Source organism: Mastomys coucha, unplaced genomic scaffold (assembly GCF_008632895.1).
Source record: "Mastomys coucha isolate ucsf_1 unplaced genomic scaffold, UCSF_Mcou_1 pScaffold16, whole genome shotgun sequence".
Lineage (NCBI taxonomy): Eukaryota > Metazoa > Chordata > Mammalia > Rodentia > Muridae > Mastomys > Mastomys coucha.
Window position 1 is genome coordinate 1,859,722 of NW_022196898.1, and position 23,144 is coordinate 1,882,865.

General features: G+C 38.3%; 1 protein-coding gene across 1 annotated transcript in view; it reads left to right on the forward strand.

The window, feature by feature from the left end:
* Positions 1-23,144, forward strand: part of Naa15 (N(alpha)-acetyltransferase 15, NatA auxiliary subunit) — a 66,956-nt gene that overhangs the window by 7,702 nt on the left and 36,110 nt on the right. Inside the window, exons 2-4 of the mRNA XM_031376211.1 lie at positions 16,830-16,914; positions 19,477-19,581; positions 22,888-23,045. Coding sequence (XP_031232071.1) covers positions 16,830-16,914; positions 19,477-19,581; positions 22,888-23,045 — 348 coding nt within the window. The remainder of the gene's footprint in view (positions 1-16,829; positions 16,915-19,476; positions 19,582-22,887; positions 23,046-23,144) is intronic.

Consider the following 23,144-nt stretch of genomic DNA (forward strand, 5'->3'; position numbering starts at 1 on the left):
TTTTTTTTAAAGATTTATTTTAATTATTTTTTATGTGTATGAGTACACTGTAGCTGTACAGGTGGCCGTGAGCTATCATGTGTGTGGCTGCTGGGAACTGAACTCAGGACCTCTGCTGGCCCTGCTCGCCCTGGCGTAATTTACTGTAGCTGTCTCCAAATACTCCAGAAGAGGGCGTCGGATCTCACTATGGGTGGTTGTGAGCCACCATGTGGTTGCTGGGATCCGAACTCAGGACCTTCTAAGAACAGCCAGTGCTCTTACCTGCTGAACCATCTCGCCAGCCCCTGTTTCCTTCTTTTTGAAACTAGTTTTAATACACTTCTGCCTGCACTACATGGATGTAAACAAGGGCTGCTTAAACTTTTTCCACTTCTGACCTCCTTTTGCCTGAGAAATTTTTATACAACTCTATATTGGAAGACACATAAAATAATATTCAGATCAGATATTAACTGATCATAAAGACATTTATTTCATTATAAAACTTACTGTGTATATTAGCATATATTAGTTATGCAAGGTAATGAGTTTCATTAAAATACTATAAGAAACTTAGCTAAAATGTGTTTTACATTTATTTATTTTGCGTGTTTGGGGTACATATCACAGCCCTTATGTGGAGCCAGAGGACATCATTCAGGGAAGAAATATGAAATAAACCCATTTCTCCCCATGTTGCTTCTGGTCATGGTGTTTTATCACAGCAATAGAAACCCTTTGTAAGACAGCTCTCAAGTTCCTGTTGCTAAGACTTCCCTACAGTGAAAGTGAGGCACTGTACCCTGGAAGTGTGAGCTAAAATACACCCATTGTCTCTCCCAAGTTGCATCTGTCATATTTTATTACAGAAGTAGGAAATGAAATTAGACAGACACTAGTGAATTGTATGGCCTTATTTATTTCTACATGAAGAATTAAGTCTCCACTGAATATTTGGTACTGCAGAATATTGAGTGCCTTTAGTGTTTTTCAGAGTTGTCCTAATCTCAAGCCAAAAGTCATCAAATGATTTTTTAAAATGTAAAAGTCAAGCCAGAAACCTAATAGTTATAACTAGTGAATCTTAGATGGAGTGCTCCAGGCAGTGTTAGTTGGTATTATGCAACTTGATGGTACAGGCAGCACAATGGGCACATGCTGTGTGTTTGGAGCCAAGGCTGCTGCAGTGAGCTGTAGAAGGTGATGTAGATGAACTTTGCCAGAAATACCTTGTACTACATGTATGATTATAAGTTACTTTTTGCTTTTTGCATATAAGGAAAATTTTTAAAATTTTATTTATTTTTATTCTATGCGTTAATGTTTTACTGGCATGCATGTGCACTGTATGCATCAAGTGTATGCCTGATGGATTCCCTGGAACTGGGATTATTGATGGTTGTGAGCCACCATATGGGTTCTGAGAATTGAACCCAAGCAGGTCTTCTGTAGGAGGTACAAGTAAGTGCTCTTAACTGCTGATCCAGCTTTCTCTCCAGCTCGAAGACATTTTATTGTTGCTACATTTTAAAATTATTTTCCAACTCTCAAAGGTTAATTATAGCAAAAGACACTTAAGTTAGTGTCTTAAAGGGCTGGGACCAGTTTAAGATGGTGAGGTTTAGGCCAGTGAGATAGTTTAGTAGGTAAAGGTGCCAAATTTGATGATCAGAGTTTGATTCCCAGAACACACATAGTGAAAGGAGAGAATAGACTCCAATAACTTATCGTCTGATTTTCACATGTGTATTGTACTAGAATGCAAACATACACAAAATAAATACATTTAAAATGTTAAAAAAATAACCTGTGGATTAAATTATAAAAAATAGAAATGAAATTTTACCTACTATAAGGTTACCTTCTGTACATTAACTTCAGGTTGAGAGTGTAGCTTAGTGATAAAGTGCTGGGCTAGCAATTCTTTTCAATTCTTTTCTCCTTAAGACTATACCAGCTTGACTCAGGCCTGTTGGAAAACTAGGAAAACAGGGTGGATGATTATAAATTCTAGCACAGCTGAGCTATTTATATTTAGTGAGACCCGGTCCAACAAAGCAAGAAAAAAAAGAGTACAACAGTTTTAGGGAGGAAAGAGAGGAATGGTTATTGAGTCAAGGGACAGTTGAAGGAATAACATCCAGTGTTCTGTAGAACAGTAATGCAGCTCTGGTTGGCAGAGTTAATTATCTAGCAGATATCTAGCAAAATATCTAGCAGAGGGGATTTTTTTGGGGGGGGGGTTTGAGACAGGGTTTCTCTGTGTAGCCTTGGCTGTCCTGGAATTCACTCTGTAGACCAGGCTGGCCTCGAACTCAGAAATCCACCTGCCTCTGCCTCCCAAGCGCTGGGATTAAAGGCCACCGCCGCTGCCGCTGCCGCAGCCGCCACCACCACCACCACCACTACCACCCGGCAGCAGAGGGGATTTTTGAATGTTTCCAACACATAGCTGTTTGAATTGATGGATGTACCAGTTACTGATTTGGATATTTTATGTTGTATATGTGTTGAAGTATCTCTCTTTTCTGTAAATATGTGAAAACAGTATCTGGGCCTGGTAGTGCAGGCGTATAACCTCAGCAACATCTAGTATTACACCTGTAATTCTAGCAATAAGAAAGCTGAGGCAACTGAGCAGTGGTGACGCACGCCTTTAATCCCAGCGCTTGGGAGGCAGAGGCAGGTGGATTTCTGAGTTCGAGGCCAGCCTGGTCTACAGAGTGAGTTCCAGGACAGCTAGGGCTACACAGAGAAGCCCAGTCCTGAAAAACCATAAAAAAAAAAAAAGAAAGAAAGAAAGAAAGAGAGAAAGAAAGAAAGAAAGAAAGAGCGAGCTGAGGCAGGAGGCTAGCAAGTTCAAGGGCTGCTTGCTACGGAGTGAATTCAGTCAAGGTTGGCCTGGGCAACATAATAAGACCTGTAAACAAAGAATCAGGCTTTTAGTTTAGCACTCAGGAGGCAGAGGCAGGCATAGTGAGCTCCAGGAAAGCCACAAACAAACAAACATTACCACCAACAAAAACAAACAAAAGAAACAGAATACTAAACGCAGTTTTAGTATAATGTAAATCATATTCTAATATTAAAATCATTTTTTAAAAAAAATAATTACTTATTTTATGTATATAAGTACATTGTAGCTATATTCAGACACACCAGAAGAAGGCATCTGATCACTTTACAGATAGATGATTGTGAGCCACCATGTGGTTGCTGGGAATTGAACTCAGGACTTCTCCAGAACAGTGTTCCTAATCTCCTCTAACAGTCAGTGAGCCATCTCTCCAGCCCTAAAAATCAATATTTTTATAAGTATAAAAAATTGAGTAAGAAATAAAAATCTTTTGTTATTATAGTTTTCATCACTTTAAAATTTTTGCTCTAAGTTTATTTTTGAATGAGATATGGTATGAAGGAACAAATTTGTTATATTTTCATTTAAAATATATTCATTGACAAAGCATACATATGTTTTAAAATGCTATATTGTTTGACTGAAGTTTTAAAAAGTGACCTTTTGGACTGGAGAGATGGCTCATCAGTTAGCTCCTGTTTCTCTTGCAGGAGATCTGGATTCAGCTCCCAGCATCTACATGTTGGCTCATGACCATCCTTAATTTGATATCTTTTGATCTCTGTGGGTACCAGACACTCAATGAGGTGTACATACATACATACATACATGCAGGCAAAACACTCATATACAGGAAATAAAAATCAAAATAGAAAGCAATTAAAAATGATTTTGGAGCTGGGCCGTGGTGGTGCACGCCTTTAATCCCAGCACTTGGGAGGCATAGGCAGGTGGATTTCTGAGTTCGAGGACAGCCTAGTCTACAGAGTGAGTTCCAGGATAGGCAGGGCTACACAGAGAAAAACCCTGTCTTGAAAAACCAAAAAAAAAGAAAGAAAGAAAAAAATGATTTTGGGCAAGACAGGTTAACACATACAAACATTTTGGTTGATTATTTGAGGAGGGTAGAAAATTAAAAAAAAAAAAAGCAACAGTTCAGTTTTTCTGTTTTGTTTTGTTTTTCTTTCTTTTTTCTTTTTTTCCCTTTTTTCTGAGGTAGGTTTCTCTGTGTAGCCCCGGTTGTCCTGGAACTCCACTTGCCTCTGCCTTCCTAGTGCTGGGTAAATGTGTACACCACCTTAATAGACAATGCCGTATTCTTACAAAAGAGACAAAAGCTTTATAGGAACTGAACTTATCATTTCATTCTGTAGGTATTGCAAAGCTTATAGTATAGGGTCATTTGTGGGGCTCACATAGATTCACTATTTGATAATAAAACTGCCATCCCAGCCATTGTGAAACACTGACTAGAGATTTCCAGAGAGGGCAGGATTGGAGGACTGGAGTGCTGCTGACCAGATATGATCTCAGCTGGATAGATTATTCTTTTTAGTGTGCTATCTTACTGCCTTTAATATTTCTGCTTCTGAGTGATAGAGGACTGATTCAAATATGTATCTTTTTATTCATAAAAGTGTGTTTGAACATAAAAAGTCCATGAGAGCATACATAAAGAATTGTGTGTTAGGAAGTTTCTCTTCCAGGAAACTTCACCTAACATTTCTTTGTGGGCCTGTGTTTAGGTGGAGTCTTCTAAATGTTGGTCAAACCTTTGATCAGGAATATTTCTTAACCTATTTCTTTCTCCCTTCCTGGTTTTATTCTCCAATATGATTTATGACCATTTGGTAGATACACTTAGCCATATATTTATCACATAGCTTCTGCAATTAAAATGTGTGTTTTATGATAGGGATTTTGTTTTGTTAATTACTATATCCATATTGGGTAGTGTGCTACAGTAGAAGCACATAGTTGCATAAAACAAGTATTAAAATAGCAATTACAAAACAAGAGAGGTAGCTCTTTGGGTTATGTGGTTATATGAATATTTTTGGAGAAAGTAGTTGAGTTGGGCCCTTGGCGTTGTAGACTGTTATTATACAGGATAATTGTAGGATATTGGGCAGAGCCTATGGTATTTGTTTGGTAAGACCTTGGAAATTGTATTTGTGAATGAATCATGATATTAGTTCATTTGCTTGGCCTCATGTTATAGAAGCATGATAAAAGAAAGTCTTTGTCATTTTATTTTGCTTGTTTTGGCATTGGAGAAAAAATTGCTAGAATTAAAAGCTGTGAGGTGCCTGCTGAATTAGTCTCTAAAGCAGTGGTTCTCAATCTGTGGGTCCCGATGCCTTTGAAAGTTGAACGATCCTTTCAAAGGTGTGACTGAGACCATTGGAAAATGCAGATGTTTACGTTATCATTTTTAACAGCAGCAAAATTGCAGTTATGAAGTACCAGTGAAAATAATTTTGTGGTTGGGGTACTAAAGGGTTGCAGCATTAGGAAGGTTGAGAACTGATTTAAAGGATAATATGTCTTATGTGTTTATAAAGCTCTATAAGTGATTTTTATACAGCTAGAGAGGGGCCACTATGTATAATATAACCATGAATATAAACATTCAAGTATGTTGGGCTGGGGCTTTTGTTTGTTTTTGGTTTAGTTTTTTGAATTTCTGGGCTTTTTGAGATAGGGTTTCTCTGTGTAGCCCTGGTTGTCCTGGAACTTGCTCTGTAGACCAGGCTGGCCTCAAACTCACAGAGATCCCTTCTGCTTCTGCTTCCCAAGTACTGGGATTAATGGCATCCACCCCCTGGCTCAGACAGTCTTATGTTGATGAGAGAAAACTATAAGCAAAGTTTATTCTTAAAAGAATGTCATTTTGTAGTTCTGCTGTTAATAAATGAAAGAGGATTTGAAAATGACAGTTCTCAGTATGCATATTAGGATGCGTTTGATGGTTGTGATCTTGGCTTTTAGGGATTTCCCGGAATAGCAAGTGTACACTTAGATATCTAAACTCAAAGCATACTTAGCTTGTCATATATGTAAACTTGCATTAAAGTTGACACTTTAAAAAGAGGGGGGAAAATTTAAGCCAATAGTACTAACAGAGTCATGGCATTCTGGGAAGTGGAGGAAGGATTTAGGGTTGCAGGTCATCACCCTGTGATAGTTCAAAGTCATTCTAAGTTACTTTGTAAGATCCTGTCTCAAAACCCAATGCTTACGGATATAACTCAGTGTTAGAGTTTACTTCACATTTCTTAGGCTACTGTACCACTTCCCCATCCTCTGCCAAAACAAACAAAACACCAAACCAGAAGCAAAAAAACCTAGTTCAGTTGGTTGTGAATAGTTGCTTTTCCCTCCTTGTTAAGATATGAATTATAATGCTTGTTTTTTTATAAACAATTCCTTAACTTTAAGGTCTTATGTAGACTAGCTTGGCCTCAAACTCACAGAAAATCTCCTGCCTCTGCCTCTTGAGTGCTGTGATTAAAGGCATGTATCATCATGCCCAGGTCCTTTCAACCGTACTTTCTTTCTTTCTTTTTTTTTTTTAAAGATTTATTTATTTATTATATGTAAGTACACCGTAGCTGTCCTCAGACGCACCAGACGAGGGCGTCAGATCTCATTATGGGTGGTTGTGAGCCACCATGTGGTTGCTGGGACTCGAACTCATGACCTTCCGAAGAGCAGTCAGTGCTCTTCCTCGCCTAGCCACCTCACCAGCCCATCAGCCCTACTTTCTTTTCTTCTTTTTTTTTAAAAATTTACTTATTCATTTTACATCCCAATCTCAGCCACCCTCCTCCTCCCAGTACCCCTTCCTGCAGATTCTCTCCCAATTTTTCTCTCTCCTCTGAGAAGGAAGAAGCCCCACTCTGGGTATAATACACCTCCCTCAACACACCCACCCACACCCACCCACGCACACACACACAAACACATACACACACACACCCACCTCCCCACACACACACCCCAAGTCACTGCAGGACGAGGTGTGTCCTCTCCAGCTAGTAAGGGGAATGGGAACTATAAGCAACAGGTTCAAGGACAGTCCCTGCTCCAGTTGTGTGTGTGTGTGTGGGGGGATGGTGGTTGGGAGAGCAGGGATCCACCTGAAGACCAGGCTGTGTAAATAAATGGAGCTTGTGTTTATTTTAAATTTTATTTCATTTTATTTTTTGAGATGGGGTGTAGCCCTGTCTGTCCTGGAACTAACTCACTTTGTAGACCAGGCTGACCTTGAACTCAGAGATTGACCTGCTTCTGCCTCCAGAGTGCTAGGGTTAAAGGTGTGTGCCACCACTGCCCAGCATTTGGTTTTGATTTAAAAAAAAAAAAGAAACATTATTTTATGTATACGAGTGTTTTACGTGCATATATGTGTGTGTGCCATGTGCATGCCTAGTGCCCACAGAAACTAGAAGCTGGCATTGGATTCTCCAATTGAATTCTCTGGAACTGGAGGTACAGTTTGTTGTAAGCTATCATGTAGATGCTTGGTAGATGCCTGGGTATTGAAGAACCCCCGTCTTCTGCAAGAGAAGCCAGTGCTCTTAGCTGCTCTTAGGTTGGTTATTTTGCGAGGGAGAGGTTTGAGACAGGGTTTCTCTGTGTAGCCCTGGATATCCTGGAACTTACTCTTAGACCAGGTTGGCCTCCAACATAGAAATCCACCTGCCTCTGTCTCCCAAGTGCTGGGATTAAAGGCGCGCACCACCACTGCCCGGCTAAAAGTATCTTTTTGATTGCTTTGTATGTAAAGAATTCTATCTGTATCAGGGCATACAAGTTCCTAAAAGACATTGTATTGTGCAAAGGTTGTAATAAAAACTAAATATAGCATATGGGGCAAATGGGCCTAGGCCTAGCACAGCGTCACAAAGATAATAAGCAAGGTGGTACATGTGTGTAATCTTAGCGATCCACTCTGGAAGCCAAGTTCTAGGCTAGCCTGGGCTACATTGAAAGACCCTGTCTCAAAAATCAAGTCCTCAACAAAACAGCAAAATGAGACTTTAGTAAAAATGAAAGCATGTGCGGGCTAGAGAGAGAGTTCAGTGGTTAAGATGTTTGTTGCTGTCAGGAGGTCTGAATGCACATCCAGGCACTCACTTCAGTAGCTAACAGGCTACCTATAACTCTAAGGAACCATGTAACAATCATACAAGACTGTGCACACATGAAAATAAAATAAATCTTTTAAAAAGTTAGCACAGGTCTATATATGTGAAATAATTAACAGATACATAAATACTATAATGTAAATGGTACATTTCCTGGAAAAACACTTGAAGCTAGATTGTTTCAGAGGTAGCATTTGAGGCATTACAATTTGCTAATTACTATGAATTGACAGAAGGCTGTTTTTGAAATCAGATACAAGGAAGCATCAGATGTGGGTAAGTGTGGCATTGTTGAACTGAGGTAGTTGGTAGATATTTGATGTCTTTGCAGCAGTATTCTGTTCACACCCACTGGATTTGTTTCAGCTGTCTGTTTTCTGGGTTAGTTTTCTGGCAGTTAAAATCCTACAGAAGCAAACATGAAATTTAAAGAGATTAAAATGTTCCCTAATATATTAATTCTATTGGAGCAAATGTGTATATTCAAAACAAGCATTAATACAGAGTTTGCTGTTCCCTATCTAATAGCATTGTAGAGACCATGGCTTTTGTGTGACTCTTCTGCCTAAACTAGATCTTGGACCTCTTGTACACAGCATCTGAGGCACCTTCATGGTACCTATTTTGCTATTTTAGTTACCACTGCCAATGTATGACGAAGCAATTCGCTCTCTCACCCTCTCTGTGAGTTTTAGGAAGTACTTTTCTTAAAAAACGAGCTTAAGTGAAAGGCTGCAAGGCTGTTAAACAGTGGGTTGCCACTGAGGTCAGTCTCAACTTTCTTCTTTGGTTTTTCAAGACAGGTTTCTCTGTATAGCCCTGGCTGTCCTGGAACTCAGAAATCCGTCTGCTTCTGCCTCCCATGTGCTGGGATTAAAGGCATGTACCACTGCTGCCCGGCTCAAGAAAATTTCTTAAGTTATAGCTTTGCTATGATAACCATTTTATTGTTTCATTGTGTGCCCAATCTCCCTCATCCTGTTGTGTTCATGTACCCACTTTATCATTATCATCATCATCATCATCATCATCATTATCATTATTATTATTTATTATGTCTGTATATCCTTCTGTGTGTATATATGTCTGGAGGGTATTGCCACAGCATGAATATAGAGGTTAGCAGACAACTTTTTTTTAAAATTTATGCATGGGTGTTTTGCTTGCATGTATATCTGTATAAGGGTCTCAGAACCCCTAGAACTGGAGTCACAGACATGTGGATGCTGGGAATTGAACCCTGGTCCTCTAGAACAGTAAGTACTCTTAACAGCTGAGCCATCTCTCCAGCTCCATGTTTGATTTTAATTTTAATATTTGAAGGACTTGTTAGTTTTTATTTGGATGCAGTCTCAATGCAGCCTACACAGGCCTCATACTCTGTAACTAGGATAACTTGAACTTAGATTCTTCCCTCTGGAGTACTAGGCATATGGCACCAAGTCCAGTTTCAATTAGGCCTTTGTTTTCTCTGGTACATTAGTTATACTTAGTATTGTTTTCACAAGTCATTGGAATGCTGTTTTTCTTATACTTTTAACTATTTAAGCTTCCATTTAGATAGTTTATATTACTGTGGTTTCAAGTTTTCTGTAGTGTTTTTATAATCATAAAAATTTCATAAGCTTCAACTTATCTATGATGTCTGTAATTTAAGTTTCTCTAGGTAACTTTATTATTGATAGTTTTCATTCTAGGATTTCCATTTTTCTGTTGAAGTATTTCTTTGAGTTTTGATTGTGTTCAGGTTTTCTTAATGCTTAGGTATTATATAATAGAAACTACTTTGAAAGTCTTTGCTGCCTCCATTATCATTTCTGTTTTTATATTTGGCATTAATTTATTAATCCTACAGGCCCTGGGTCACTTTCCATTTAGTAGCATTGCCTTCTCTTCATAACTTTAGATACAATGGACAGTCAGTTGAGTGTGTGGATACTATTGCCTTTATTAACAGAATTTTGTTTTGGTGGGCAGTTGGGGTGCATTAGCATATTCTTTTCATGATCACTTATTTTTATTTATTTATTTATTTATTTATTTATTTATTTATTTTAATTTCTCTGTGTAGCCTTGACTGTTTTGGAACTCACTCTGTAGACCAGACTGGATTTGAACTAGAGATCTGCCTGCCTCTGCCTCCTGAGTCCTGGGATTAAAGGTGTGCACCAAAGCTTGGCTATTTTTTATTTATTTATTTTTTTTTTATTTTTTTATTTTTCAAGACAGGGTTTCTCTGTGTAGCCCTGGCTGACCTGGAACTCACTCTGTAGACCAGTCTGGCCTTGAACTCATTAAAGGCGTGAGCCACCACCGCCCGGTACTTAGCTATTTTTTAATTTTTAAAATTGCATTTAATTTTTTTTAGTGAGTGTATATGTCTATTCATGTGGGTTTACATAATAACTTTTGGGAGTAAGTTCTTTCTTTCTATCCTACTGGTCCAACTTAGGCTGTCAGGCATGAGAGTGGGTATAAACTACCTGTCCGGCCAACTCATTGACTGAAGATTTATTTTCTAACTGTAATGAAAGTAGATCTGAGTCTTCCTCCCAGGGAATGGGTAGTCTGGATCTATGCCAAAGTCATTAGTGTTAACAAAGATTTTTTTCCTGGGTGTTTGGTGCCTGGGCACCTGTGGGCTTGTGCTGCTCCTTAGCTGATCTGGCTTAAGTCAATTCGTGTGGGCCTTCACCAATTAAATCTTTAACCAAAGATTTCTATGGACATTTCTAAAGCTTGTGTCTGTCATCTTCTCTGTGATCCTTTCCAGAAAGATCCTGTTGTTTCAGCAGTTTCTCAATCTATTGCTGCTCAGATTGTGAGACTACTGAACTGTTCCTTCATGTGTAATCTGCAGTTTGGAAAGTGCCTTAGTAGAAGCAGGGATTCACTGCATTTCTGAGACAACAGTACTGGGCTGCTAACAGATCCATATTTGCTTTTATACCTGGCCTATATCTGAGTTGATGGCAGTTATTCCTGTACATTTTGAAGCAGATGTCTCTCAGAGTATATGAGTGCCAGAGATGAGATTTTATTATCTATTAGAATAGTTCATTCTGTTTTATTACTGTATGTTGTTTTTCTATAGCATAGTATTAATATTTTAAATCTTAATCAGTGATGAGATCTATAATGTAACTTTAATTTTGTATTAACATAGAAAACAGGACAAATAGAACATATGGCATACATTTCCTACTAAGGAAATCCTTATTCATAATTTTGTGTCGGAGCCAGCCGACAAGGGTGAGGCTGAAGTAGAGAGGGCGACTGAATGAGAACGAGAGAACCACCGCTCTGCTGGCAGTGCAATAAACTTTAATGCGAGAAATCTTTTATAGTAAAACACAGTAAGACTAAAAATAGAATTTAACAACAATCATGTAGCACAATCTCTTAGCACTTTCTCATGGCAAAACATGCCCACTTCTTCATTATCTTACAGTAAATATTTTCCCCCCATGCCCAGGTGCATGAGGTCTGTTTCTTTGATCCTTGCACGCACAGCTCTCAGTAGCCTTGAATTACTTCCAGAACATCTTGGGTTCATGGAGCAGTTATGTCCTCAGCTGCAGGGAGATTATCAGAAGGTGCCCCCTCCTTCATGGAGCAGTCATGCTCTTGGCTGCAGGGAGATTATGTGAAGGTGCCCCTTCCCTGCCTTTCAGCAGGGGGGCCACCCCTAAATCTTCCCCAATGCCAAAGAACTTTCCCACCATTCAGCAGAGGGGCCACCCCTAAATCTTCCCCTATGCTAAAGAACATTCCACCACAATTTTGAAATTGCAAGAATTCCTGAAACAAAGTTGTTTCTGGGTGAGGAGTTGCAAACTCATTTTTAAAATTTAATTCAGTGATTTGTTGTGGAAAACTAAGTATGTCAGATTATCTTTTCTTTTTTCTTTTCTTTTTTTTTTTTTTTTGGTTTTTCGAGACAAGGTTTCTCTGTGTAGCCCTGGCTGTCCTGGAACTCACTCTGTAGACCAGGCTGGCCTCCAACTCAGAAATCCGCCTGCCTCTGCCTCCCAAGTGCTGGGATTAAAGGCATGCGCCACCACCGCCCGGCTAGATTATCTTTTCATTTTGTAAAATATATGTTAAGGTGCTAAAGAGATGGTTCAGCAGTTATGAGCACTTGCTGTTGTTCTTCCAGAAGACTCAGGTTTGATTCTCAACTGGGTAGCTTACAACCATTTTAAAATCCAGTTCTAGGAAAACCCATCATCCTCTTCTGGCCTCTGTGGGCACCAGGCATACATGTGACTGTACAGAAGTATACTTTTGTAGCAGTCCCTCCACCCCTACCCCATTTGTCCCCAGAGACAGCTTAGAGGTAGGACAGTTTGACTGAGCAGCTCATGCAGGGAAGATGACTAGTTACCGTCTCAGTAAAGACAACATAGATTGCTGTAGCGCTACTTCATTCTCTTTTCCTTCTTTATTTAAAAAAAAAAAAAGATTCTTTCTTTGGTAATTCCATATATCAATACAGTATAATTTATATTACATCCAAGCCCTCAACTCCTCCCCCTTCCCAGCTTCCTGTGGTTATCATAGTCTCTGTCTCTGTCTCTCTGTCTCTGTCTCTGTCTCTGTCTCTCTCTCTCTCTCTCTCTCTATATATATATATATATATATATATACATATATATATTTATATTTATACTTATATTTAAATAAATATATATATATATATTTAACTGGCTGAGTTCATTCAGTGTTGATCCTGTGCACTGCGATGTAGGCCTCCCAGTGGTATTCGGCTGCTGCTCCTCAACTAGATTGCTGGACTTGGTAAATCTCTTTTATCTCCATGCTGCAGTGTTGCTGGCTTGACCTTGGACATCGAGTGCCAGACATCCTTTATTTAATATTTAGCTTCAGTTTAATAGACTGACTTTGTCCTGCCCAAAACACAGATTATCCTGGATCTGGGTATAAGTCTCCTACTGAATACTGAGGTCAGTTAAAGTTGCCTGCTTATACTGCCTTTACCCTTCTCTTCCCCCATTCTTTCCTTCCTTCCTTCCTTCCCTTTTTTCCCTGTCCCCTCCCTCTTTCTCTTTGACTTGTTTGTTTTTAAGGTTTTTGTTTTGTTTTGTTTTGTGTTTTTGAGCCAAGGCCTTACTTTACTATGTATCCCTTGACTGGAATGGACTTCACTATATTTCATGCTGGGCATGCTGGTTCAAACTCAGAGAGATCCACCTGCCTCTGCCTTCCAAGTGCTAGAGTTATTTGTTTCTATTTTATTTTATTTTTTAATTTATTGTATGTGTGTATGATGTGAGTGCTGGTGCCTGTGGAAGCGAGATATTGGATCCCCGGAGGCTTGAGGACCCACCCAGAGTAGATGCTGGGAGCCTAACTCAAATTCTCTGCAAGATCAGTATGAGCTCTTAACCACTGAACCATTTCTCCAGCCTTTCTCTTTTTATTCTTTCTTTAGCTGGAGCTACCTTATCTTCTCTTTCCCTCTTTTTTATTTCTGTTTTTCTTTAGATTAAAAAAAATATGTATTTGTTTTACCTGCACATATGTTTGCACCACATGTGTGTCTAGTGCCTGTAGGGGTCAGAAGAGGGTGTCTGATCCCCTGGAACTGGAATTAGAGATGGTTATGTGCTGTCAGGTTGGTGCTGGGAATTGAACTTCTGCATGAACATGTAATTTTTAACCACTGAGCCATCTCTCTAGCCCCTTTTTCCTCTAGTATCCTCCAATTTGCTTGTCTCCTCTTCCTCTTCTTCCTCTTCTTTTTTTTTTTTTTAAATTTGGAGACAGGGTTTCTCTGTGTAGCCCTGGCTGTGCTGTAACTCATTCTGTAGACCAGGCTGGCTTCAACTCACAGAGATCTGCTTGCCTCTGCCTCCTGAATGCTAGGATTAAAGGTGTGTACCACCACCACTAAGTTGGTATTTTATTTATCTGTTGCTCTAATATTAATCATCAATCTTAATCTGCATATATCTTTCTCCATTTTTTCCCCCTGGCCTGCTCTGGCCCTGCTCTGGCCCTGCTCGCTCCAGTTCCGCTATTTTTCTCCATTTTTACCTTTAGTTAACGAGTACCTTAGTGTACACTATCCTGTCCTTTGCTCTTTACCTCCCTTCCAAATTACTGTCTTTTGTTTGTGGTTGTGTCAGAAAATAGTATTGTATTCTCAAAGTGATGCTAAAAATCAAGCCTAGTGCATTGACTGAGCCGAGGGCTTAGTTGTGAGCTGCACCTCCAGCTGAGTAGGAAGAAACTGTGCTTTACTGTAAACTTCTTGAATATTGCAAATGCTTGGACTGAAACAACAATGCATTTAAGTAAAACATCCAGCCAACCACCAAATCTGATTTCAGAGACATATGAAACATGAAAATCAGGCGAACAGAAGTCTTCACAGTTGCTAGTTCTATAATAGTGCACTCCATGAGAATGAGATGGAGTCCTAACAAACTCAGAAGAACAGTTATAAGACTAGTCCGTGGAATCAAAGAGTACAAGAATGTATTTCTGAAGGAGCTCAGAGAACAGAAACAGACAGATGAATGAGATGACACCAACATAATATGAAAAGGGAATTTAATAGAGGAATACTGAAAATATTGGAAGTTTAGAAGGGAAAAAGTAAATTGAGTAAAAAACAGTCTGGAAAGCCCCACTAATAGAGTAAGTGGGTTAAGAGTATGAGGGCATGAAGGGTTTGGTGTGGTGGACACCTTTAATCCCAGCACTTGGGAGACAGAGGCAGGTAGATCTCTAAGTTTGAGGCCAGCCAAGCCTCCATAGAGAGTTTCAGGACAGCCAGGCTACACAGAGAAATCCTGTCTCCAAAAAAACAAAGCAAAACAAGAATTTGAGGGCTTGAAGACAAGGGAGGTGGATTAGAAGAGTCAGACAATGGCACGGAGAGAACAGAATGCAAAAAGAATATAGACATGTGGGACACTGTCTGTGTGCCATGGACACAGAGGAGAGGAGTGTAAGGCTTAGAGCACACATTCAATAAAATCACAGCAGGAAATTTGTAAAACCCAGGGAAAGAGATGGGCATCTAGCTATATAGGAGACACCCAAACAGAAAAGACCTGAAAAGAGCCTCCTTACATTACATTGGAAGCATTCTGAACACACCAAGCATACAGAACAAAAAAGGGTGAAAGCTGCAAAAGACAGGCTTCAAGAATACATAAAGATAAATCCGTCAGAGTAACAGAAACTCTAAAAATCCAGAGGACACAAACCAATATATTTCAAAAGTCTGAAAGACAATAACCACTTACCTAGATTAGTATATCCAGCAAAGTCATCCTTCCATGATTGAAGGAAAAAGTGACACTTCTCATTATCAAAACAAACTAAGGGAATTTATGATCACTTTTAGTGGCATCACTGAAAATATTTAAAGGAATCCTAGACATTGACGAGAAAGATAAGCACATACTGGAGGACACAAGAATAATAAAGTACAGCTAAAAACTATTGGTAAGCAGATAAAGATTAGGAAAATACCAACTACAAAAGCAATCCAGTGGTAGGTATGAGTACATACTATGAATCCTAACGGTCTCAGTTTTCTTATCATCACGGATTATAAGACAGAATCCATCTATTTGTTCTTAAAAGAAACCTCACTGGGGAGGGGGAACTCACTGGGGAGAGTGAAAAGATGGAAAAAGATATTTGAAGAAATCAAGCAGATTTCACTGTTTATTTCTAGCATATTTTATGTCTGTTTAGTTCAAGTATAGATTTGAAATAAAATTCTTTTCCACGTGACTTTTTTTCTCTTCCTCTTCTGCCTGTTTCCCAACTACATTTTTCTTCCCTCCCCACCTCTATGATATGCAGTGGTCCGGTCTGTCCCCAGTTCTTTTCCTCCCCTTCTCTCTCTCTGCCCCTGCCACCTCTCCAATGCCAATATGCTGGGGTGTATGTAGGCATGTAGGCTCCCTTTTTTTCTTCTTCTTGGTATTCACATATACTTATTTGGTCTGTTATACTTAAAGACTACCTTGGTTAGAAAAGTGTAAGTTTAAACCGTAATTCCTGTTTTCTTTTCATCTTTTTTTTGTTGTTTTGTTTTGTTTTAAGGAAGGATCTCACTATACAGACCATATTCACCCCAAACTCACAGACCTGCCTTCTTCTGCCTCCTGAGTGCTGGGATTAAGGCACAGGTGTGCACTACTACACCTGGTCTGTACCTTTTAAATTACATTTTCACTTTTCCTATAACTCAGTTACTAGATTTTTTTAAAAATGAATTTTTGATTTTTCAAATCTGTTCCTTTTACTTTGTTCTACTTCAGCTTTTGGTGCTGAAGATAAAACCTAGAACTTTGGTATCTTAGGCAAGTGTTCTGCCACTTGACTACATCCTCATCCCCCTTTGTAACCATTTAATGGGACTTAATAAAAAATCTGAAAACAAGGCTGGCGAGATGGCTCAGTGGGTAAGAGCACTGACTGCTCTTCCAAAGGTCCTGAGTTCAAATCCCATCAACCACATGGTGGCTCACAATCATCCATAATGAGATCTGACGCCCTCTTCTGGTGTAGCTAAAGACAGCTACAGTGTACTATTTAAAATAACAAATTAATCTTTGTGCCGGAGCGAGCAGGGACTAAGTGATTGGGACTGACCAGAGCAAGTGGGGTTGACCAGAGCGAGCAGAGGTTCTAAATTCAGTTCCCAACAACCACATGAAGGCTCACAACCATCTGCTCATATACATAACATAAATAAATCTTTAAGAAATAACCTGAAAATATTTAGTAGTGAATTTGGAAAGTTTCTACATTTATTGGTAAACTGACATACTTTCTTGTTTTGACAGAGATGTTATGAACATAAACAGTATAGAAATGGATTGAAGTTCTGTAAACAAATCCTTTCCAATCCCAAATTTGCAGAGCATGGAGGTAAGAACAAACACTGTATAAGTACATGGTTTTCCTGGAACTCCATCTGGCTTCTCTTATTTTACTCTGTCATTATTTTCCAGAGTGAATCTTTAATGTCTGTGGGGAGATAAAATTTAATAGTGAAGTTTTAGTTAAATACCAAGAAAGTGATAGCACATTCAATTAAGTTTTGGTTTCTTTTTTTTATTAGTTCTTCTAGAAAGGCAGAAGAGCCCATTCAGCCTGATGCGTGTTTAAGTTAAAGTGTTAATAAGAAAATTTTACTTTAGAACTTTGTGCTGGAAGAACTTTATTCTTTACCATAGGCTTGTCAGAAAGTGACCATTTAGTCTCTCCTATTTATTTTTATTGTATATTAACTAGCTCATCACAACTGAGTCATTTAAGATGATTGTATTTATAACATCCAGGTATATAGCTTCTGTCTAAATAAGATAAGTGATTAGATAATTTGTAGAACAGTTAGTGAGTATGTGACTAAACTTGTAAAAAAAAAAGAGGAAAATTACATTTTGTGGGTCTGATTTGTACAGATTTGGGAAGCATGACTCTTTGGTGGTGAATTGACATTGTATTGAGGAAAATGAGTGACAGTTCAGTAGCAAGTTTTCATCATTCCCTTTCTGCATTTGTTAAGTTTGCCCATGCTTGAGATTTTACATATGCTGCAGGTTGAAGATGGAAGCAGTGATAGTAAAAAAATACCTAAGTTGATCTCCTTTTCCTTATTGAAAGCCTATCTTCATTTATCTGAATAGTAGGTTCTTTTACATTCTATTTTGTAAAGTATGCATACTGGTAATGGAACTTCTAATTTAATCATAGTAGTTTTATTAGCAGAAAATGTCATATCTTATTTATGATAAGAATTTAGAGTAGGTTTTCCTCTCTTTTTGGAAATGTACCCCTTCCCTGTATTTTAACATGACTGAAATTAAGTTGAATAGAAGTACCACAAATTTACTGGAGACATTTTTAAACATAACACCTGAGGACTTTATTTTATTTGTAAGAACAAAGTTTTTGCCAGTTTTTAACCCATGGTCCTTCTGCTACCTTTTAAGTACAAAGGCTATGTATGCACACATCTCAGTCCATACACATCTTTATTTTCTAGGGTTCTAAAAATTGATCTTAAAAGTTAGACAAATACAAAAAAAATTAGGCAAATAAATCACAAGGAGTCTATTTTAACTCTCATAGGGATATACATTATAAAATTAGAAATATCTTTTCTTTTCTGAAAAGTTACTACTACTCACAACACTCTTAAACTGGTTATTAGAAATGGTGAGCTTTTGACATCTTTAACTGTGTTCTTTATAATAATCCTAAAGACTCAATAATACATTTCTGAAAACTAGAAATGTAGGGGATATATGGATAGCATACGGTAAAGAACTTGCTAAGCATCTGAGTTTGAATTCCTCTAAACCACAGGGAAAGCCAGACAAGGCAGTATGTACACCTGTAATCCCATATGATTATGGGGAGATGGGAGGGAGAGACAAGAGAATCTCCAGAAACTAGTAGGCCAGCTTATCTCAACATAAATGGCTATAAATAACAATGAGGCTTTTATATAAAGTAGACAGCAAGGACAGCTGGTGAATGTAAGTCCCCACCCATACTTAGAAACATATAGAGACACATAGGCCGCACACATACACGTGTGCACACACACACACACACATACACACACACACAAAATCAGAAGTGTAGATAATTTATGTGTATTTTAATAAAGAATTGATTTAGGGGCTGGAGAGATGGCTCAGTGGTTAAGAGCACCGACTGCTCTTCCAAAGGTCCTGAGTTCAAATCCCAGCATCCATATGGTGGCTCACTGCCATCTGTAATGAGATCTGATGCCCTCTTCTGGAGTGTCTGAAGACAGCTACAGTGTACTTACATATAATAAATAAATAACTCTTTTTTAAAAAAACAAAAAACCTGTATCACCAAACCCAGCCTGCTGTATTAAAAAAAAAAAAAAGACTTGATTTAGCCTTCATATAATTTAGGTTCATAGAAACAAAGTTTTCAAAATAGTGTTTTGTATTTTAAACGTCATCTCGTGAATTTGTTTAAGAATGCCAGTAGAGTGATTATTGCTAGGCAGTCTGCCAAGTCAGAGATTTGCGTGCTATTTATTTATTTATTTATTTACTTACTTACTTACTTTCTTATTGGCAGACTTTTACTATGTTGCCCTGGCTGAACTGGAACTTTTCTAAGTAGGTCAGACTGGCCTCAAACTCACAAGAGGTCTGTCTGCTTCTGCTTTCCAGATGCTGGGATTGAAGATAAATGCCACCATGCCTGGTTAGGTTTTTATCTTTTATTTATTCATTAAGGAAAAAAACAATCTAAGAGTGCCTCAGAAAACAGAATCTCGAGGTTTTCGCTTACTTACCTTGTCAGGGTTTGAATTCTGTACATACCTGGAAATGTCTTGTTAAACATGAAATGTTTGTACTGTTTGTTTTTGAGATTATAGTTATTTCCTATTGATTACTTTCTTCTAACTTCTTTTTTCCTTTGTTGTTAAATTAATAGAAACCCTGGCTATGAAAGGATTAACGCTGAACTGTTTGGGAAAAAAGGAAGAGGCTTATGAATTGGTCCGCCGAGGTTTGAGAAATGACTTAAAGAGTCATGTGTGTATCCTTTTGAAATGTATTTAAAGATTGAGTGGGCTGTTTTGATATAAGAAAACAAACTGAGCCAAGAAATGTAAATCCCTGTTACCGTGAGGAAATGATTTTTTTCTTTAACTGAAAATTAAACCTTTTTCTAATATGCCCAATGCATTTTAACAATATATGTTAGAGAAATTGTATCTATGATGCTGGTCTTACTTTGGGAGGGGGTGTCGCTATGGCCTGAATATTCACATTCCTTTAAATTCATACATCAAAGCCTCGTCACAGAATGATGGTGTTAGGAAGTAATGTTGTTGAAGAAGTGAGTAGGGAGTGGGGATAGAGCCTTCAGGAAGCTGTCTACAAACCCTCAGGGAACTTGCTAGCCCCTTTGTCACAGGAAGACGCAGGTAGGATGGATGTGCCATCTATGCAAGAGAGCATGACTCACTAGATGATACAGCGGTTAGCATGAGCAGCAAGCTGCTTTCATTAGAAGTTGTCCCGTTTAAGTAAGGTATTTTGTTACAGCAAATGGTCCTACACAAGTACATGGTGATTTCATCCATCATAATCATAACTGTAGAGAGATATATTACAAGGAATATTAAAGAGGTATATATTATATTGAGTAAGAGCAAAAGCTGTGAAGTGTGTTCACTTAGATCTTAAACTTTCCTCAGCCTATCTGTTATCCAAGTTTCCTTTTTTTGTGAAATGGGGATAGTCACACTATACTAGTTGTAGTGACTTAATGTTGGAATACATAATAAAATTTGTGTTTTGTTAAGGGATTGACAAGGGCTGGACTTGAGTAGAAGTTTATGTGTGGAAAAGAGAAAAAAATGTACTTTGGTATTTTTCAGTCTCTAACAAGGATAATACCTGTTTTGTAAGCCAGCAGCATTTAAGAGCTAAGTTAATTAACACATTTTCAAGTGTTTTGTGGTCTCTTAGGACAGTACAGGTGAAGTAAATAGTCTGTTGAAGGAAAAAACTAGATCCTTATATAGAACATTTTGAGTGTATATAAAGCATGGCTTGTTCAAAGACGTACTACTAATCTTGAAAACACAAGACTGCAGAAGAGGGCGAGCACAGTACTGGAAAGGTAAGCCAGAGTTCAGCAGTGCCGTTGGAGATAGATATCCTTCCATTTTGGATGATACAACATTCTGCTCTGGATTTACTTACCCACAGTAGATAGAACAAGTTTTTAAGGTTTATTATATATGTGTGAGTCTTTTGCCTGCATCTGTTTATATATGCCACGTGCCTGCCCAGTGCCATTGGAAGCCAGAAGAGGATATCAGATCCATTGGAACTGGAGTTAGCAATAGTATGACCCACCTCTGTAGGTGCTGGGAACCAAACCCAGACACTTTTTAAAAAAATTTATTTATTTATTTATTTATTTATTTATTAATTCTATGTAAGTACACTGTAGCTGTCTTCAGACAGTACCACACAAGGACGTCAGATCTCATTATGGGTGATTGTGAGCCACCATGTGGTTGTTGGGATTTGAACTCATGACCTCCCGAAGAGCAGTCGGTGCTCTTCCCTGCTGAGCCATCTCACCAGCCCTAAACCCAGACACTTTATAAATATAAAGATCGAGCGCTCTGAATCCCTGTGCTGCCTTTCCAGTTGGCTGTTTAGGAAGAAGTATTAAAGACTCTTTTTTTTTTCTTTTTGTGGGTTTTAGAAGAATAAAATAGGGGTAGTAAGGCTGAGTGCAGTGACACTACAGTAAAAAGGCCTCCTTCCTTCATAGTATTCTTTAATAGAGTCTAAGATCTCTAAATGAAAACCCCAATTATTGAAAATTTGTAACAATTATTTGTTTCGATTTTATATGACTGACTTTTGAGAATCTTGTGCCATGTAGAAGCATTGTCTTTTTTTAAAAATTATTTATTTACTTTTATTTCATTTACATTGGTGTTTTGCCTGCATGTGTGTCTATGTCAGGTTTCAAGTCTCTTGGAGCCTGATTACACACAGTTGTGAGCTGCCATGTAGTTGCTGGGAATTGAACTCTGATCCTCTGGAAGAGCAACCACTGAGCCATCTCCTCAGCCACTAAGCACTTTCATGAATACTATTTTAATTAATTATCATTACTTTGCTCTAGTGTACAAATATTCTTATTTATATTATATACATGAGAAGCAAAATAAGGTTAATTTGTTTGTGGTATAGCATTAAAATAGCAGGTTAGCCCTGATTATCTCTGGCTTCAAAAGCTCTCTTCTGTTTGTTAAATTCTCATTTATCTTTGTATTCTTCTCCAGTGTCTTAGTCAGGGTTTCTATTCTTGCACAAACATTATGACCAAGAAGCAAGTTGGGGAGGAAAGGGTTTACTCAGCTTATACATTCACATTGTTGTTCATCACCAAAGCATGGCAGGACTGGAACTCACACAGGGCAGGAGCTGACCCAGAGGCCATGGAGGAATGTTTCTTACTGGCTTGCTTAGCTTGCTTTCTTAAAGAACCCAAGACTACCAGCCCAGGATCAGGAGTGGATTCCAGACATTGGATGACTTGAGTTTGATTTTGCTTTGATTGTGACTGTGCCCTGATATTTTAGTGGAGCCCACAGTTAAGAGACTTGAATTTTAAAAGGATTGAACTTTTAATATGTAAAGACTGTTTCTTGCTCAGCCTGCTCTCTTATAGAACCCAAGACTACCAGCCTAGGGATAGTCCACCCACAATGGACTGTCCCCCTTGATCACTAATTGAGAAAATGCCTTACAGCTGGATCTCATGGAGGCATTTCCTTAACTGAAGCTCCTTTTTCCGTGATAACTTCAGTTTGTGTCAAGTTGACACACAAAACCAGCCAGTATGCCCAGTGTCCCAATTTACATTTAGAAATTTACAAATGATGTTAGCTTTTCAAGTTTTTTTTGGAGATTGTTTTGTAATTGTGCGTATGTAAAACATGTATCCATGTATTGCATCCCTGGCTGACCTAAAAATTCTCAGAAGTCTGTCTGTCTCTGCTTTCTTTTTTTTTTTTTTTTAAAGATTTTATTTACATTACATCTAAGTACACTTTAGCTTCTTTAGACACACCAGAAGAGGGCGTCAGATCTCATGTTATGGGTAGTTGTGAGCCACCATGTGGTTGCTGTGATTTGAACCCAGGACCTTCTGAAGAGCAGTCAGTGCTCTTAATCTTAATCTGAGCCATCTCTCCAGCCCATTTGTCTCTGCTTTCTAAGTATTGGGATTAAAGGTATGTGCTACCATACCTGGCTGAGAATAGTATTTCTTGACATACAGGTTATATCCTTAACTAAATTCCTCCAGGTTGGCATGTTTATGGCCTTCTTCAGAGGTCAGACAAGAAGTATGATGAAGCCATTAAGTGCTACAGAAATGCACTGAAATGGGATAAAGACAATCTTCAGATCTTAAGAGATCTTTCCTTACTACAGATTCAAATGCGAGATCTTGAGGGCTATAGGGTAAGTAAAAGATGTTTTTTATTTTTATCATAAGAAAAAAATCTTGTTACTTAGAACTTTGGATATATTCTGATTAGAAACAAATTTTTTTCTATTTTT